The sequence below is a fragment of the Pipra filicauda genome, unplaced genomic scaffold, assembly GCF_003945595.2.
Source record: "Pipra filicauda isolate LSUMZ 115617 unplaced genomic scaffold, ASM394559v2 scaffold5_size6683894_pilon, whole genome shotgun sequence".
NCBI lineage: Eukaryota > Metazoa > Chordata > Aves > Passeriformes > Pipridae > Pipra > Pipra filicauda.
Window position 1 is genome coordinate 5,671,589 of NW_024104754.1, and position 19,392 is coordinate 5,690,980.

Consider the following 19,392-nt stretch of genomic DNA (forward strand, 5'->3'; position numbering starts at 1 on the left):
AGCAAGACATTTAAATAATCTGTTAGAGGTATATGGTCCCTAAATGCAATATTTAACCTTACCGAACATGAACTTCTGATGCTTCTTTCATTAAATCTCCATCTATATTCCAGGGGTAATTTCCTTCTGCAGAAGCAGCATTCAGATCTGTATTTTCTTTGGCATCCTGTCCACTTTTAAGCCTTGGTTGTACTTTTACTTCTTGAACTGTGTAGGTCTCAACAAAGGGAAAATTGAACTAAACCAAACACAGATATATATTAAATGAGGATGAAAGATAGAGGTGGTATCTTAGCAACAAACTGGATTACTTGAAATTAAAAAGCTGGAAAGCTAGCCTTTTTTTTTTTTATCTTAAGTAAATGGGAACATTTAACTTGAGCTTTGACCACATGAGCCATTATATATTCCAGCTAGCATTTATATATTAACTTGGGTTTTTTTATCCTAAGTATTGCTTCATAAAAAACCAGTACTGTTCCATTTGCATTCCCATATTGGGCTCAATCAATTAATCTACAGGTGAGGTGGTACATTTTGCACATGCCAAATACTTTCAGGAAGTGTTTAAGTCCAAGCAGATTTTTTCCAGTGCTCTGTTCATCTTCACCAGTAATCTTGTCTGAAACCAGGCTAGTTAGAACTCTAGTAAATGGTCATCTTAAATGTGAAGTAGGGCCCACATCTCTTTGTCTGATTTCTAAACACAAAGGCAGAGAGAAAAGCAAGGCCTTCCTCCAAAAGCATAACTGAAAAGCTTAAAATATTTCCTATACTCAGCTGTTAGTGCTGTCACGTGGAATTCTTATCCACCTCTCCCCCAAACTCTCTGACTGTTGATGAATTCAAACACCAACCTTCCTGTTAAAGTAATTTCACATAATCCTGGAATATTTGAATGAGTACCAGTGTGCTTAGGCTATGCAGTGGGTCTTTAGGACAGCAATAAAATCTGTGTTTGGATGCTTCATTCTTCTCTTCAAAGACAGAATAATGACCACAATTCTGAAATGCAGTTCTGCAAACATTCATAACTAGATGGAATGCATACCTGCTAAAAATCAATGCTCATAATCCACTGCTACCAGCACATCATGCAGTGATCTGCTAAAATTATGAACTTTACCAATTTCTGACAGAGCTGCATGATGCCCCCCTAGTCTGCGTTCTTGATCTCTGTACTACACAAAATTCTGACACAGCATGGATTTCCTTATTGTGGTGGAAGGGCTTTACACCCATGAAACTATGGTACAACACAAATACAATTTAAACCACAACAGATGGACTGAAATAGGCTAATCTGTATTAGTCTAGTGATTTAAAAAAAAAGAAAAAAAACATCAGATAAAAAGGGGGCTAATGTATTCTGACAGGAAGCTAAGTCTCCTTATGAGGATGCTAACATTAACTCTTGCAGCCTGTCTACTTTTGTGATTAACTGTTCTTTTTATAATCACCAGAAAGAAATTAACAGTACCTGATTTTTTACACTGGTGTATCTTTTCAGATGCTTTATAAACTCTGTTCGAGAAGTATTTTGTACAACAATAAGAGCCATGCTTCCATTATTCAACCTGAAAAGAAGACCAATTTAGTTCCCAAAAGAATATTCATTAATTTGGAAGTTTGACAGGCTCTTCAACAGTCTAGATTAAAAAGAAAATAAAAGAAAGCCAACAAGAGTAAATTAATAGAATAGTGTCAATTTTTTTTTTAACATCTCTTTGCCAAGCCCCAGTCATAGATCAATCTAAACTACACATTGGGGTTATTTATCAGATATTTGTATCATACAGTGTAATAATAAAATTCTACTCCCTTATCAATATCCATAATTTGTTGAACACAATAATATAATCTAAGAAAACCTTTCTTTTCTACTTAACAGATGGTTTTTAAACACTGGGGATCACAAATTTATGTTTTTACTTTTCTCTCCATTGAAACATAACAATTACCAAGAGTGCTGCGAGGCAAAGCTTTACCAAGAAAACAATCCCACAGTGCCTGCAAGCACACCCCCATCATATACCCCACAGTGCAGATGGGTTCATTCACCCCCTCCACTAAACATTCACACTGCCCTCACAAAGATTTTGATCTTCAACTGTGCCACTATGCAAACTCTCTTAGTAGTTCTTAGTACAGTTCTATTTACATATTTCACAAAGCACATAAAAGTTAGTGAATTTTGTACTAGATAAAACAGTCACACACTAGAGATTAAACAAGACAAGACCCTACGGTGCAGATGCTCAGTGGTTCTAGGCATGCAGTCACCATGGGTATTTTAGCATCTTTGAGATTTTGGGTCAGACAATGAGCCAGTATCAATTTGTAGATTCCTTCATGTGTATTTTGAGACAGAACCTAACAACTAAAATCTCAATTCAATTGTACCTACATCCCATTTGAGTTATAGAGACAAATCAATGTTCAACAAGAGTATCTGATGAACATGACAATGACTGATAAGACTATGTTCCATACAGAAATGAAGTATTGCATATCTTATGAATATATATGAATACATATACTTATTTATCCAACATTTATCCATGGTTGGAAAATATCTTACGAGCATGTAAAAAAAAAAAAAACTTCCAGCCAACCACCACAGATCTCTCCTCATTGATAGTTCTTTGGTTACTGAACAACTGCATCAGGAGTGTTCTCAGACTACAATAGAGCACTGCCTAGGAGAGTAATTTTTATAGAAACATTAAACAAATCACCTGGCATAGGATTACTTTGCTGATTGAGAAAACAGTGATGGTGACATTTAAAAAATTGCCTCCCTATCATATTTGTTTCAATAAAACAGAGAGCAGGCTACTGGGCAACGCATTCAGCTCTGTGGCCTTTCATCTTCAAAAATGACTAAGAATTCCCATTAATTCTCTTGAAAGCCCAATCTGCAGTGAAGTGCAACACTGATGCTGTGAGAAACACACGTCCCACACAGCTCACACAGTGCACACAGTTAAATGTATCTTGACGTGTTTCTGCAAATTTAGACCAGCGTAACTAGAGTTACAGGCAGCAGCCAAAGCTTTCATTCCACTTCAAATGTCTTCACATGGCAGAAACTTCTTGGGGTAATAGGAGAGAGAGAAGAAACCTAGCTGAGTTCCTTCTGTAGTGGGTCTGGAGTCTCTAACAATTAGTGCAACACTGATGTTTCTCATATTGAAAAGACATACAGTCAATATGCTATTCACTGTGACAAGTGAAGCACTTGTTTGAAAAGTCTACCCTTCCTACCCTACTAGCTGACTTCACTCCTAAGATTATTTTTAAAAAGAGATGAAAGGACAATGGATGTCCTTATATGAAAAGACAGGGAGATCCACCAAGAAGCTACACTGGTAGAGAAACAAGCTCATTCAAACCTGCAATAATTGCATGGAGTAGTCACAAAATTTCATCATTGAGAAACAGGGGCCAGAACACATGGAAAGAGAAAGCAAAGCTAGAAGAAAATAATTTCTTCAATTCTTGTCAGAATTTTTCTGCTGACTGGTATACAAATGCACTAAATGGAGAATAAAGTTCCTAAGAGGCGACAGCATCATGGCACTATCTGGAGAAGCATGATCCCAGTAGCAAAGAAAACTTCTCAGTAAGAGTTTCATCATAAATATTTGTTTCTATATTGTTTCCAAGAAGTCAAAATCTGCTGGTTGAACCAGTAGTTTTGAAGAAAAACACCTCATCGATCCTTCTCTATTTTCACCTAATGATAATCAAATGAAACAAAACAGACTCATTCCATAAACTTTCCTGAGTGCTGGAGTTCTTTTGATAAACATACATGCCTGCACACACGCACAAGAGCAACTACAAAGCTTGTACTTGCTGTTCTGCTTAATCACCAATTGGATACATCAAGTACATATATTTATCAGCTAATAACTGTTTGGGCCACCACAAAGCATACCCTCAACAATGAGCTAAAGTGTAAACGAGTCAATGTCAACAACCAGGTTACATACTCGTTTCTTTCCCAAAACACCCTGCATGTAGAAGCTATATTTCTCAAGTTCAGAGGGAAAACAAAAAACCAAAACAAAAACAACCACAAAACAAACGAACAAACAACCTAACAACAACAAAAAAAAAACAAACAAAAAAACCCCCACAAGTGAATAGCATGGGGAAAAGACTCATATTTCATTTTTGCTGGCTGTAAAGCAGATGAGGGGCACCTTTCTATTTGAAAAAATAAAATAGAATCCAAGAATGAAGTTTCCACATATAGCCAAATCCTATGACAGATGATTGCTCGATGACTACTTCTTTAAGTCAGACTTGCCAACTAATTCAATCACAGCAATTATCCACTCATTATTCTAGTTAGACTGCTTGACCTTATTTGCCTGATCCAAAAACTGATTACAATTCCTGGGATTATCGAGTCTGCTGCAGTCTATGCTCCCTCCCCCATTCCAGAGGGACTAGACTACCTAAACATAGGCTCATATTCTCGGAAAAGCCAAGGTCTTAAGGTAAGATGTCAGAATTTATAGACATGACTAATTCTCTAAACCCATACTGACCTCGTATTAGGTGCCAAGCCTCTTGGTGCCATTGAACACAGACAAGGGATTGCCATAATGCTCACATTCAGGAAGTGACCCTGAATTTTCTGCCATTGATCCTTGCTACCTAAATATAACAGAGTAATTCTATATTACTCCAGTTAATCAGCCACAGTTGGTTTTTAAATAGTCATAAAAGTAAAAACTCACCTTTTTTTATTTTCTCTTTCTTCTTTCTAAAAGGATGGAAACGTAGGTAAAATAATTAAAATAATTTTTGCACATTTAAACAATACATACTTTAGAAAAAAGTAACATATTAATGAAACAGAACAAATCAATACTACCGAGTGGAAGACTGCCTTGTAACAAATCTTCCGTAGTCTACAGGGAACACTTTACAATGTGTACAAGTTTGCAGTTGTCAAAATAAATATATTTCTTTAAGATTCTTTTTGCCTGTTGATTAAATTTGAACAAAATTAAGAAACTGTACAATTTTATCTCCAAAGACATTTTTGTAGCTTTGGAATTGTTTGACTCAGTTTTACTCACCTGCCATTCTCATGAGAGTCTTCCTGTGGAATTTGTAGAGGTAGAAATGATAATTCACATTCCTCTGGCCTAGAAAATATTTAATATCATGTAATATATTAAATATTAAATATTTACTACCATGTAAACCAATACTCTGACTGCTAGACAGACTTTGAAAAAAGTTAAGATGATTTTAAGACAATGTTGAATGTACAGAATTTATCTCCTCTTTAACAAGTAATAGGGATATACATCACATCTGACTTAAACCTGTCTGCAATTAAGATAGCTAAACTACTGCTGCCTGTATTTTTATCCCATTAATTATTGCATTTTCCTCAAGAAAATGAGAAATACTAGAAAAATATAACATCTTATGACATACCTGAGATCTGCCAGTGTTTTGATAAAAGCAAAATCCTTCCGCTGACTGGAGGGCATCCAACGGTGTTTTTCAGCCAAAGCCAGAGTTCTCGCACCAAAACCAAACATAGCTGAGAACCCAAACCTTAACAGCTTGCTTGGAGTACTGAAGGTACAGACATCTACTGCCTGAATATGTCCTAAAATTTCAAAGGTAAAGAACAGAAATTAAAAATAGCATCTGTGTTGCACAAGAAATACAACTTAATATTTCTTTGTCACATAATTTAGCTGGGAGAAAAAAAATCTCAAGACTCTTCTTTCTTTAGGAAATCAAGTTTACTAATGGAAACCAGAATCAATCGAGATATAATTAAGACTCTATAAAAGTAGTCATTTCAGGTGCTTAAAAATGCTAGTTATAGTGAAAATTCAGCTATTCATAAGGCTGCAAAGGGTCTGACTCTTAATTCTATTAATATTTTTAATAATTAGTATTAAAGAAAATGTAATATTGCTAATATTTGCATAAATATTTGCAACCATTTCACCAAATATCTATAATGATTGAACATCCTACTGGAGGAAATATGGGCGCTCAAACACAGGTTTCAAATGTATTCATGTTTACAGTTATAGAATATAAACATCTAATTCTCTTCAAGATAGGGTATGTACATTTTTTCTGTAATAGAACTTCGGAAGTTTCCATTAGATTGAGTGTTTCTGATTTTATAAAAAAGACAGTTTTAGATTTTGGCTGTAAAGACTTGTATATGACTATTTAAGAAATAGAGCACAGGCTCTTCCACTGCTGACTGCAAGGGCTAGAAAACAGATACTCAAGATGGACATGCCCCATTATTCTATTTTTTCATTAAAAAAAAAAGTCCTAAAGAAAAATTGTTGTGCAAGCAATATTAGCATTGCCTAAGTATTTGCTACTTCCTAAGACCCAAAAATAAGGTTTGCACTAGCAACTTAGTTTTTCCTTTTAGCATTTCCACATTCAAAACCCTATTTATTGTGCAGACCAATGGCAAGTGAGACAGTTTTTTCTACTAATAAAGCTTTCTTATAAAGCTGTTAGTATTTAAAAGAACTGTACCTGGAGCTAAAAAGATGAATGCTACTTTCTCAGAAATATGACAATACTTTCCTGAAAAGTCCAATCGTAATCACTTCCTCAAGTGTTTTCTCTGTTTTCATATTGTCTTCAGCAGGTACATTAAATTAAAATAATCCAACCAATCATTGCATAATAACACACACAGAGTAACACTATTCACACAATCAAGTCTGGAAAAGGTTACTTTTTGCATTAAAAGAACATCAGCAATAGGGTACAAACACCAAAATTAGACATTATTCCATGGCAGACTTTAGTCACCAGAAGATGAGGTCCACAGCCTTTGCTACTGAACTATACACAAGGAACGATAACCTTTCCAGTCCACTATAAATCAGGATAGAATCATTTGGGTTTAAAAGCCCTACAATATAGTTTATAGCAACAGAGCATAATGCTATGCCTTTACTGAACAACTGATTAGGGCAAACTGCTAGATGCTGCTTTATTATTTAAAATCTGACAATGTATGTAAAAATATTTACCCATTATGATGTGCAATGCTGCAGTTACCACATGCTTAATACCATAGAGCGTATGGGCCAAAATATTAGTAGTACCTGTAAAAGTGAACACAAACTGCTGTAAAAATATGAGACACAGAATAACAAGAAAAAAACAGAGAGCATTTTTAGTTACTGCATTTTCCAAAAAAAAAAAAAAAAAAAAAAAAAAAAAAGCCTCCCCATAAATTACGTAGTCTTGTTAGCAGCAGAAATCCTTAATAGTATTAAATTAAAACCTTTAAAACTTCCAGAGGTCTATAAAATCTTCTCTGCAAATTCATTCATATGTGCCATAAAAACCAAGGGGGTTGAAAAAAGCTTTACAAAAATTGCCTGTATGGTGCCTGTCAAGGCACTTTACCTGTGTAAGAAACAGATATATATGTAAATTTTGCCCTTCTGCTTTAATGTCTAGGACATAAAATACCGTGTATCAACTGACTTTTAAACATCAATTTATTTTTTAAATCCTGAAGAAGGAACAGTTATGTCTTTCCTAAATGGGTATAGTTTTAACAGAATTTAAAGTTGATTTTTGTCATCTCTTGCATTTCTTAGCCAAGCAGCAGAGCCTCCAGAAAAACAAAGAACCAGGGCCTGCCACCAAGCAGAATATTGATTTCTTCATATCATTGATTAAGGGATGAATAATTCAATGACAGTTTAATTAAAAGAACAAAAATTATAATAGAAGAATTTAGAACCTAACATTCCCATAAAGAAATGATCTCACATACGTTTTCAAATTATTTTCTGGTTGCTTGAATTCTTTAGTATGCTACAGAAGCAACAGACAATTCTGGATGCTAAATTTGCCTAAAGTTTTATGGAAGCATTTAAAGTTGTTTTTCAAAAGTAGGAGAGAGAGGAGAGGAAAAGGAAAGACTATCACATTCCAAACAAGAGGTACTCAATACTTAAATATACACTTTGAAAGTATCATGTACCAGATTGAAAAATTTTGTTTATCCCAAAACTCTGCTATCTTTGGTGTCACACTACTGACAGAAAAAAAACCCCTAAATTTGCTAAGACTGATGTACATAATTACAAAGCTCTGAAGGTATCATGTCATTCTTATTCAGGAATATATCCTTTGATTTTTTTTTCAATAATTTCTCTCAATAAAAAAATATAAAATAACTGGAAACCTCAGTATCTCACAGATCGCCTGTTAAGTCCCCAAAGCATCTTAGTCTCTGAAGATAATACAGAATTTCATGGAAAGTGGCCATAACATCAGAGAGAGAAGCTCTGAGTAAGGCTCTCAGGGTTCCTACTAAATAAAGGAAGTGAGATACATCCTCAGTGAGGTAATAGATATCTAAAAGCTACAAAACCCCCTACATTTGACCTAAAAAGCAATTCTCCACAAAATATTACAAGTACATGCACAACACCATTTCATGTTTGAATGACTTCAGAGATTTAACTTCTAGATCCAACCTATTCTGCTCTGCCATGAAGCTAGCTAAAGATATAACTCAAAAATACTCAAGTATTTCCTTTAATCAAAATTTTACAACTCTTATCAGGTGTTATGGGTATCTCTCCAAAACAAAGGAAATCACACACACAAGCAGCAGATCATCACAAGTCAGGTTAATCATGTTTATTTCCTGTACCTTGAAACAGGGAAGTTGTTATTCTGAAAAAAAAAATCTTCTTTGTCCCTGAAGATCAAGTTAATAAGAGAGCACAAGGCAGAATATACTTCTGAAGATCAGGCTTGGTACGTCTTAAAAGTCCAGTTCCTCATTTAAGAGTAATTTATCAATACAGATGGCAGCAAGATACCAAATGACCACAGCTGAAGTCAGTACCAATCTTCATACTGACTTTAATGAGAGTTAAATCTCATTTCTACTAAACAGGATAGGCACAAGTAATTTCATCCTTCTCTTAAATCTGTGGAGCTCATCAACATTTGCAGAAGTAAACAAAGAAAAATCCCACCCTTTCAGGACTCCTAGGAAGATAAAACAAGTTCTATCTGTGCTAAAAAACAAATACCACATTCAGTCTTCTACGAATTGAAAATCTAGAACAAGCACAGTTTTGTCACACTCTCTAAAAACCCCTCTTAGTACATTCCTAACAGCATTTTTGATCCAAATAATGACTGAATAATGTGTCTCATTAACTAGGTCCTATACAAGCAGGATGGCAGACAAAATAACCCAAAACAAACAAGCAAAACAAAAACATGCAGCCTATAAACAAAGTGAAAACAAAAATAATACTACAAGCTTTTCTGATTTAGGTGGTGATTCAATAATAATGGTATTAATGCTATTATTCCTCCTCCCATGTAAACTTTTTCTTCCCTGTGTAAGCTCAAGCTATTATTTACCAATAACGAGATGGTTCCCCTGAACATTATCATATTACTACAGAGACTAACTTTGATGCCCTTGTATGGCTTGCACCCCTCACACACTAGTAGCAGTCACATTTTCAGTTCTCACTCTAACTACTCAATTTACTATAAAAAGGTTTCATCCATAAAATTCAAGCATTTCTGTCACCTGTATTTTTTTGAACAGAAACAAAGAAGATTTTATTACTCAAAAACTACAACTCTGTTCAAAATATCAACCCATTTTCCTGACATTACAAACAACTTCCTACAACCTCCTCCCTACGAGATGTGCAATAAGCATCACAGTAGGGACAAAGTATCTGCAGGTCATGTAAAGCATGACTGATGAAGGTACCAAACAGAAATTGTAGAGAAAAAAATTGTCCTTGGAAGTGCAAGCACTTCTGCAGTACAATTAACTTAATTAACCAGACGACATGAATATTCATAAGGCTGTTAATGTCTCCCCCATCCAAACAGATAAATGTGATGTAATGACTTCCTAGTCAAGCATAGCTAAAATTCCGTTGAAAACTGCACCAACATTTTGGTTCTTTGCCTGAAATATCACAGAAATTAACATTCCCTCAGTAATATTTTATTTTCTGAATTAATTGGAAATCATGAATTTATTTAAATGAACCATTTCAGTCCAAAAGGTTCACAGCCATCAGATGTAGATTGTCTCTTGTTCTGTAACAACTGGATAGCTTTTTTAATGTCCTTCCAGCTCCCCCCTCCCTTTCTCCATTTCCCCCTCTGTACAGTTTCTTAGCAGTAGTTCCCATAGCAACAAACAGTCTTGCTAATGGCCAACAGTACAACTGCAGGCTTCCCCACATCTCATCTATTTGATTTGGACCAGAATAAGGCAGCTCAGTAGAGTATTTTAGTAAGAACACACTCCCCTCTGAACCTTTCTCTTCAGGAGGTAAACTGCTTCAAGAGCATCTCCTTCCCATCAAGTTGACTGAAAGTTCAAAATGCTGTCTCAACTACTTATAACAGAGGCTAAAACCAGATTTTTAAGCCACTCACATAACGCTATCCTGTAATACAGTTGCTATTTCTACTCAGCTGGGGAATCCTATTATTTCTGTAAAATGGATTTCTGGTGGGGAAAAAAAAAAATTAATTGACCGTTGAGTTCCATCTTCATGAGAAGAAGTACCACACTTACCTGTTTCCTAACTGACTACCTTGTGGATTATCAGCAATATGGAAATAAAATAAACAATAGATTATTTTTAAGAACTTATTAAGGAGTTTCTCACAACATAATTTTAGAAATTCTTCTCATCCTTTTGCAACAAGCTGTACAGCATCCTTTTGGGTTTACAGGTCCTTTTTGATCATGACATATTTGTCTTAAACTGAAGGGAATAAGCACTAATGATGAGACACAGCGACCTAAGCACAACATGGAGTCAAGTGCTGGAGAGATTCTCATCACCATCAAGACATTCACAGTAACTGAACAGTGATTCACATCACTGAAGTGATTGCCCAACTGCTGTACTCAAATTCATTAGCTTCATGTCTTTGAGATTGCTACCTCTTTTACAAATACATTTCCAAGGGTTTTTTAACTCGGAACAAAGCTAATGTAATGTCACACTTTTACAAGCAACTAGTCCCTGTCTTCATGCTGCTTTTGTAACTGCAAGCCAAGTCAAAGCATTTAAAATCTTGCTTACTCAGTTCAAAGTGACTTGCTCCATTTTTTTTGTAGAAAACATAATAGCAATTTCCTGTTCAACTGACTGCAGGAATTTTTTCCTTATTAATTAGAAACATCTGAGAAACTACATCGGGCAGTCACGTCAAACATCCACATCAGAGAGTAGTGTCCATGCAAAAATGCCCCTTCTCTTTTCAAGGGAAGCGATTCACATTCCAGGCCAGAATCAACTCTGACTGTACTGATTTGTGCTGGTTTTGGCTGGGGTAGAGTTAATTTTCTTCCCAGTGGCTACTATGAGACTGTGTTTTGGATTTGTGCTGAACACAGGGTTGAAAATATAGTGATGGGGTTTTTTATTGCTGCAAGAGCCAAGGCCTTTCTGTTTTCCACACTGGCAAGGAAGTTGGGGGTGCACGGGAGGCTGGGAGAAGACACAGAGAGACCAGGTGACTCAAACCAGCCAAAGGGATATTCCAGACCAAATGACATCATGCTCAATATATAAAGTGGAGGGAATAAGCAGGAAGTGTGGGACATTTGAAATGATGGCGTTTGTCTTCCCAAGTCACTGTTATGAGTGATGGGGCCCTGCTCTCCTGGAGATCCTGAACACCTGCCTGCCCATGGGAAGCAGTGAATTAATTCCTTGGGTTGCTTTGCTTATATGCACAGCTTTTGTTTTACCTACTAAACTGTCTTTTCCTCAATCCATGAGTTTTCCAATTCTCTCCCTGATACTGCTGGTGGGCAAGTGAGCGAGTGGCTGTGTGGGGCTTGGCTGCTGGCAGGGGTTAAACCACGACACACTTCCACCTAAAACCTTCCTGCCTGGGCCAAGTTATACTCCAATAAGGGCAAATACAAAAACTGTGAGGAGAAGGGATGCACAACCCCCCCAAAAGCAACCAACCAACCAAAATCACACCACAAGATGTAAGTAAAAGTTATCAAAGGAGCAAAAGGATTTTTCAAGAGAGAGGTAGAGATTTTCAGGTCTGTAAGAGTAAAGAAAAGAAAAAGCAGGTTTTTTAGTACATTATTTTTTTTTAATATAATCCACAAAATGTTTTTGTGGGACACCATTTTAAAATAGACCCTAAGCATGAATCCAAGAGACAACCCTGCCAAAAAAAAAGGAGAGATCCAAGAAAGGAAAATCTAGAAAACAAAGTTTTCATGTGGTATCATTTCTCTCAGGAAATAAGGGCAAAACTTGATCTTTGCGTGAATCAGCTGAAAATTATTTTATTCTTCCTCAGCTTCTTCCTTCAGGCAAAGAGCTCATCTGTGCCATTACTATAAATTATCATTACAATTTAAAATCTAGTCATTTGTAATCAATCTAAATCACTAATTTAGGACATTTATTCCCTTAAGTAACTGAAGCTTTAGCATCAAGAACTGCCTTCAGTAGCCAAAACTGTAAAACATACCAGAGGGACTTAAAACAGATGACTAACAAAATGTAACAGTACCTTTTATTCTCACCTGCTGGTATTACCCCAAGAGGAACTGGTGCTCTAACAGGGTTTGATACATAATCTGTGTCTTTTCCAGCATCTATCTGGGCTCTAAGTAGTAGACCATGAGCAACTTCACTGACAGATCCATCTCCACCAACACAAACTACCCTGTTACGAAACAAAAAATATACAGTTCAAAATAAACTCTTTCATAGCTGAGCAAACAAGTGGAAGGCAGCTACTACACACCATATACATAATGATATTTCAAATAGCTAAAATCATTCTTTCAGAACAAGCTCGGGCTTCATTGTCAGATCAGTGAATATTACCTCATGAGATATGCATCCTTATTTCTGCTTTCAGTCTGAGTAGGAGTAAATATATTTAACAATTATTTTACCATTTCACACATTATGCTCGTAAACTGGTCAGATGGAAGAACCAAACACAAGGTTAAGTGCCTCAGTGAAAAAGCTCTTTACATTTTTCAGTGCTGACCCACACTATCATTCCAATGCCTTTTAATTGCCCTTATAATAACAACTCACCAAATATTACAATAAAATAAAAATAAAATAAAAAATACTTGAAAACAGCTATTTTCACACACTGTGTAGGCAGTTAAGGGATTTAGTAAGGTATAAAATCCTAGTGCCAGCAATCCTTTGCATGAAGGTACTTAATCACTGCTTCTGGAGCACATAATTAAACTCCCACCTGCTGTGGCTATAGAGAGGAATGCATTTGTCTGTAAAAGCTCTGTTACAGCAAAACCTTTTTTTTTTCTTGTTTTTGTTTATTTAAATAGCTATTACAGTGATTCTCCAAATTATTAAACATTTTAATGGTAAAAATAGTAATAATACATTTCAAGCATTTGTAATATAAATGTCAGAGTCACTTTAGGAGGAACTCCCTTAAAATATAATTTTTTGTATATCTATATGAATGCAGTTGTACAACTACATCCAATAATTCAACCAGATAAAACTAGTAAGGTCTTTACAAGAAAATACTCATTATGTTATAAAATGCTAAATTCAATTATGCAGCTCCCTTACATTCTTCTTCAGTTCCTATTATTATTTCCAAGGTGGTTTTTAATTTCTAATTTTCCTCTGTCTAGCTAAACACTGCCCACATTAACTTAAAAATAAAAAATAGAATATATAGCAAAAGTTTGAAGCACATTTTCTTCCTCCTCATAATCTAGAGTCATTACCTGTCTTTTGACTCCTTTTTTGTTTATTCCTAGTCTTCAAAGTTTCTCCCACAGCAGCAAAAACAGTTAATTTTTGAAGTCTGACAAACTGTACACCTGGAAGGACTTACCTGATTGTTCTCTGGCTATTAAAACTTCAAAAACCAGACATATTTTGTTCTGATTTTGGAAAGCTGTGTTTGTTGTAGATACAGAGTTCAAGGAATAACAAAAATGCTGATGATTTTGATTTTATTATTTTAGTATTGAAAGTTACCTTTTTGGCTGGAAACAGAGATACCATCAGGGACCTGGGATCCCAAAGCTAATCAGTGAGAATCTGCTATGCATAAGGAGTAGAAAATCTCGAGCAAACAGATTTCACTTAGACCACAAAGAAGGCTTCTTACAGGAAGAAACATCTATCTAACCATCAGACACAACTTTCTCAATCAACTTATTTCCTAAGTTCTGACTTAACCCAGGCTACTCTTAATATCCTGAATACCTTAGGTTCCAGATCAGGGAAGAAATATATGCATGTACATTGTCTATTTCTGTCACTGTACAAACAGGAAAACGCAGCTGAGATAGCAGCACCACAAATGCACTCTCTCTGTCATCAAGATTCAGCCACAAGACAGGGGTAAAAACCCCACACTGTCATGTTGACAAAGTGCCAAAATTTCCAGTGTCCTTAAAAAAAAGTGGATAGCAAAAAAGGTAGAATATGTAAGACGTATGACATGCCACCAGCCTCTGCAAAAAATGAGGTAACTGGAGAAATTAGAGAAAAGAAATTATGCGTACAAACAACTTTGACAAAAAACTAACAAATAGGAGTGTTGCTTATTGAGATATGAACTTTCAATTTACTACTGCAAATAGTAAGCTTCAATTTACTTCATATGCTGTTTAACACGTAAGGAACCATAACTCTTAAAGAAAAAAAAAATCAAGCTCCGAAATTTTAAAATTTAATGATTTTAAAAAGTAATGTTTTAAAAAGTACATGAAGTTTTATTTTACACCAGCTAAAAGGAGAGACATTAAAACTCAACTGCCATCAAACACATGGCTATTTAGTGAATTTAAATTCTGATAATTTAAGATGTTTGTTGCACCAAAATGCAAGTTTTAGCATTGACACGGTAAACTTCATTTTATTCATTACCTACTGTAATGATGAAAAAAAACAACTGTCTTGCCCTTTCTATATTTTCACTTGAATTAGCTTTCTGTCCACCTAAAATAAGCAACACTTGGCAAACACAAGCTGAGTTAGGGTAGCAGATTAATGCACACAGGCACAGCCTTCAGCCCACACCTAACTTGCCTCCAGTTGCTTCTGAGTCTGGGCAGAACACGTAAGGTCTATGTGCAGAAAGAGCACAAAAACTACCTTACCTCTTACCACCGCACACAGTGCCTAAAAGGAGATACAGATGTGTTTTTCTAGAAAGGACAGGGGTCTTTTCACCTCAGAAATCCTAGCATCATATTGACTTAAGGGTTATATTCTTCCAGCTTCTTCTGCTCCTGTTTGCCCTTACAGGGGAGGTACTCCAGTGACTACCCAAAGATCAAAGATGAAACAATTTAAATATGGCTCAGTATAGGAGATGTTTGTAAAGAACATACAATCCAGGTTTTTTCTTCTTTGTTTTCATATTCTTGCAAATACAGAGACTGAAAATTTCATGAAGCATATTTCAGAAAGGTTTATGCTTATTTACCATTATTTATGAATCTAAAATACATATCTGTTGTCAGTAATTATTAAAAACCAAAGCATTTAATGAGAACTCATTTTCTCAGGTTTCATAGATATGAGAAACAGAGTAACTCATGAAATGTCTACTAGCATAGTTTTGATTGAATACAAATAAAAAAGTAACGTGACGAAGTTTACTAACATTCACAGTCACTAACCAACTTACCCATCAAATGCCTGGAGTTCACATTCTTTAAGTACTGAGAGAGCATGTCCTTCATATTCAGTTACTGTGGAAAAACATCAATTAACAGCAGATTAGATAATTTTAAAGCGTTTTCAATTATTTTGCCCTTATAACATAAGGAACACAGAGTAATTCGATACAGATTAATGATTTTAAAAAATAATGTTTTAAAAAGTACATGAAGTTTTATTTTACACCAGCTAAAAGGAGAGACATTAAAACTCAACTGCCATCAAACACATGGCTATTTAGTGAATTTAAATTCTGATAATTTAAGATGTTTGTCGCACCAAAACGCAAGTTTTAGCATTGACATGGTAAACTTCAGGAAAATAAGCATATCCTCAGTAAAGACTGAATTATTTCAGGATCAATCAAATTTAATTGCCTTTGTGTTAGGATATGCAAATTGCTAAATCAAAAATATGAGGAGTTAAACACAGAAGTATGAAATCAAGCCAAATACCAGTGACAACAGAATATAACACACAGAGGAAGGTGGCACAAGTATACACCAGAGTTCATAGCCTCTGGAGGAAATGAATCTGTCACTCTACATTGATGTCTCTGTGTTTGCTGATACTCTATATAGCACTGTAAATGCCAGTGAAGACAGGATAAACTGGCATACTACAGATGGCACAAAGCATCATAACTACATTTAGCATTTTCTAGGGCAGCTTTGCCAGAAGAGACAGCCCAGCTGCAGCCACCCATCAAAGATTTTTGCTGACTGACATGACACTTGCAGATGGATTTTTTGTGTAAGAATGTGCATCATTATATGCAAAATTACATTAATCTTTCATGCTTGTCTGTCCCTAGTGCTTGCATAGTTCAAGGCTTTTCTCCACTGTTTCTAAACACTGTTAAAATTATTAGTCTTGGTGTCTAAAACAATCATTCCGTATCTGTACCTGTTCTAACAGTATTTCTACAGACTATTCAAATGCTGCTTACAAGAGCTGAAAATACCCCTCTCTCTCCTTATGTATACATACACACAAATATGCTTGTATATATAGTGAGTGTATATATCTTTTTTCCTAAGAAATAAAAAGCAAAACAAAATCAAAAGTGATAAAATTTTTACACTTCACATTAAACCATTATGTATACAGACACACACACACATACATATATACACACATATTGCATATAACTTCAAAATCCCCCAATCAGTATTAGCAAAGTTCTAGTGTTTGTTGTTTTGAAAATTTGTAATTAAAAACTAGAGTTATTTTGATTATATCAAAGGCAAAGAATTATCATTTTGCTGCAGAAATACCTATCACTATAATAACTCGGGAATTATAGACAGCAATTACTTTCATGTAGGGCCTCTTGGAAGATCAAAGCACAATATTTAAGCTACCATATTCAGTTTTGCATTAGCAATAGGAACGATATTTTATCAATACCTGTAGACTGTGTAAAAAGTGACCAAAAAACTGCTCATCATGCAAAAATGCAGAAAGCTTCAAATATCTTACCATTGCTTAGCTGCAAAATAAATTCTTCCTATGAGAGCATACAGTTGGTTACCAGGTTACATGCCTTTTTAAATGAACATGATGACATTTAGAAAGTTATGAGTACAGTCTAATTAAAATCGAATAGTAAATAAGATTTATTTTGTAACAGAAAACATGCTCAGTGCTTTCCTAATGTAAGTAAGTTATGCCTAGTATTACAAAATTAATTCACTCAAAGAACAAGGACATGAAAATAAAGAGGGCTCATGTCTACAGAGAAATCAATAAAGGCAGTAAAAATGACTAATGTTAGCCAGATTGATAGCAACTCCATCCTCTTTGCATCTAGTTGCTTAAGTTTGGAAATTAAGCACAAAGACTATTACAAGGCTTAAGATTGAGAAATTCCAAGAAATTTAAAATTTGATGAGCAAATGACAGAAGTACACAGCATCTATTTCAAAACATCATGACAAAAAGGCAATGAAAAAATGAGGTTTCCAGAAAAAACTTTGTGAGAACATATAGAAAATCATTCAAGTAGAAAATAAACTTAAAAAAATCCAACATAAAAAGACATAAAAAGACCATGTCTAAAAAGTTTTCTGCAGGCTTGACAATCTCCAGAAGGGCATGTATAAATCATTCTGATAGCTGTAAAAGAAGCTAAATGTTTGAATATTTGGCCCTGTTCCAATTTAGGGGAAAAAACCCCAAACAAACAAAAAACCCTACACAATATATTCTGATAAGAGGAAAAAGCTTCTTTTGTCATTTGAGAAGGATCCAGATTACATATTTGGTAATTTATTTAATATTTTATATTATTTAATGATTTTTCAACCAATTCTAATGCATAATTGAGAAAGTTTTTCTTTTTCAAGGACATTTTGTTCTTAAGGTTCAAGTAACAGCATTCTGAAGGAAGGACACCAATGGTGTACCTCATTTGAACAGTCACACATACTCCAAAACATTTTAACACCCTATCTCACATAGCAAGCAAGAACTAAGGGTTCTGCCTCTACATATAGAAAAAGCAATATGCAATTAGTTCAACACTTCAAAACACGGAATACCTCCCTATGACACCTAAAAATGTTAGCACTCATGTCACAGACTGAAGTCAATAGGATTAGAACTGCTAGTGATAACTTTTTTCATCCAGTGTCAACACCAGTTCATCTGTTGTTATTTACTGCACAGTAAGTTTAAACCAATGCTATTTATCCAATCCCCAAACACTCTTTTTCCCTTTGTGATTCTGCCCTAAAAATGGGCAGGCTTACTTTTGCCTAAATGTCAGCTTCTAATTGTGCATAAACAGAAGCAAAAGAGTGAAAACTAGGATGACAAATGAGACAAGCTATGATTCTGTCAGGGCTTCCTTTATTTATTTATTTATTTGTTTATTATGTGTAAAATTTTACAAGATACTAATGTATTTCTAAAATATTGGCTCAAATTATCACTATTTGTCAATACTTGCAGGTATCTCAACAGGGGAGTGAGCTCTTGTTGAACTGAATTTTTGGAAGAGTCACTGTTCTTACCATAGCAGCCATATCCCTGCTGTAGCACAAAACATTGCCAAATTCTTAAAAGAATGCATAAAGGCCAGATTTTAACTATTGCTTAGCCTTAGCTACAGTTAAAAGTACTGTTTCAGTTTAAATTTGTTAATTCCCACTTTCTAATGCACTAAGCACTTCAGAGATTTGTTTGTTGCATGTAACCAAAATAACCCAAAAACCAACAAAACACAATCCACTCTGTAAGACCTTTGGTTACTTTTACTGAAATTAATACAGCTGTAGTGCATAAAGTAATTTGGTAAAAACACACAAACAAAAAAACCTACCAAAGTTGAAGATAATTTGAAAAAGTAAATATTACTTCAGAACTCACTTATTTACATACATGCCTTTTGATCACTTTATGTCCTTGAGTAGGAGAGAATACTTCCACTCCAGACTTGTAAATACATAAGTTTATTCCAAGAGAAGTTACAATGAAGGTCTGGCAAGCCTGATCACTGAGGAAGCCACAGCCAGCTACCAATGTACAAGATTGCATGAGGAGAGCTCTGTCTTTCAGCACTCCACTGTCAGCCTTTGATGGTTTGAGGTTTATTTCAGTAACCTTCAAGCCTTGCACTGTGTAT

The 19,392-nt window shown here is 35.1% G+C and overlaps 1 protein-coding gene across 1 annotated transcript in view; it reads right to left on the bottom strand.

Annotated features, from left to right (window-relative positions):
• CERKL (ceramide kinase like) overlaps window positions 1-19,392 on the bottom strand; it is a 53,399-nt gene that overhangs the window by 1,266 nt on the left and 32,741 nt on the right. The window contains exons 4-12 of the mRNA XM_027731468.2: window positions 15,733-15,796; window positions 12,614-12,756; window positions 7,059-7,133; window positions 5,467-5,644; window positions 5,100-5,168; window positions 4,755-4,780; window positions 4,563-4,671; window positions 1,481-1,577; window positions 63-238 (exon numbers count right to left, since the gene is read on the bottom strand). Coding sequence (XP_027587269.2) covers window positions 63-238; window positions 1,481-1,577; window positions 4,563-4,671; window positions 4,755-4,780; window positions 5,100-5,168; window positions 5,467-5,644; window positions 7,059-7,133; window positions 12,614-12,756; window positions 15,733-15,796 — 937 coding nt within the window. The remainder of the gene's footprint in view (window positions 1-62; window positions 239-1,480; window positions 1,578-4,562; window positions 4,672-4,754; window positions 4,781-5,099; window positions 5,169-5,466; window positions 5,645-7,058; window positions 7,134-12,613; window positions 12,757-15,732; window positions 15,797-19,392) is intronic.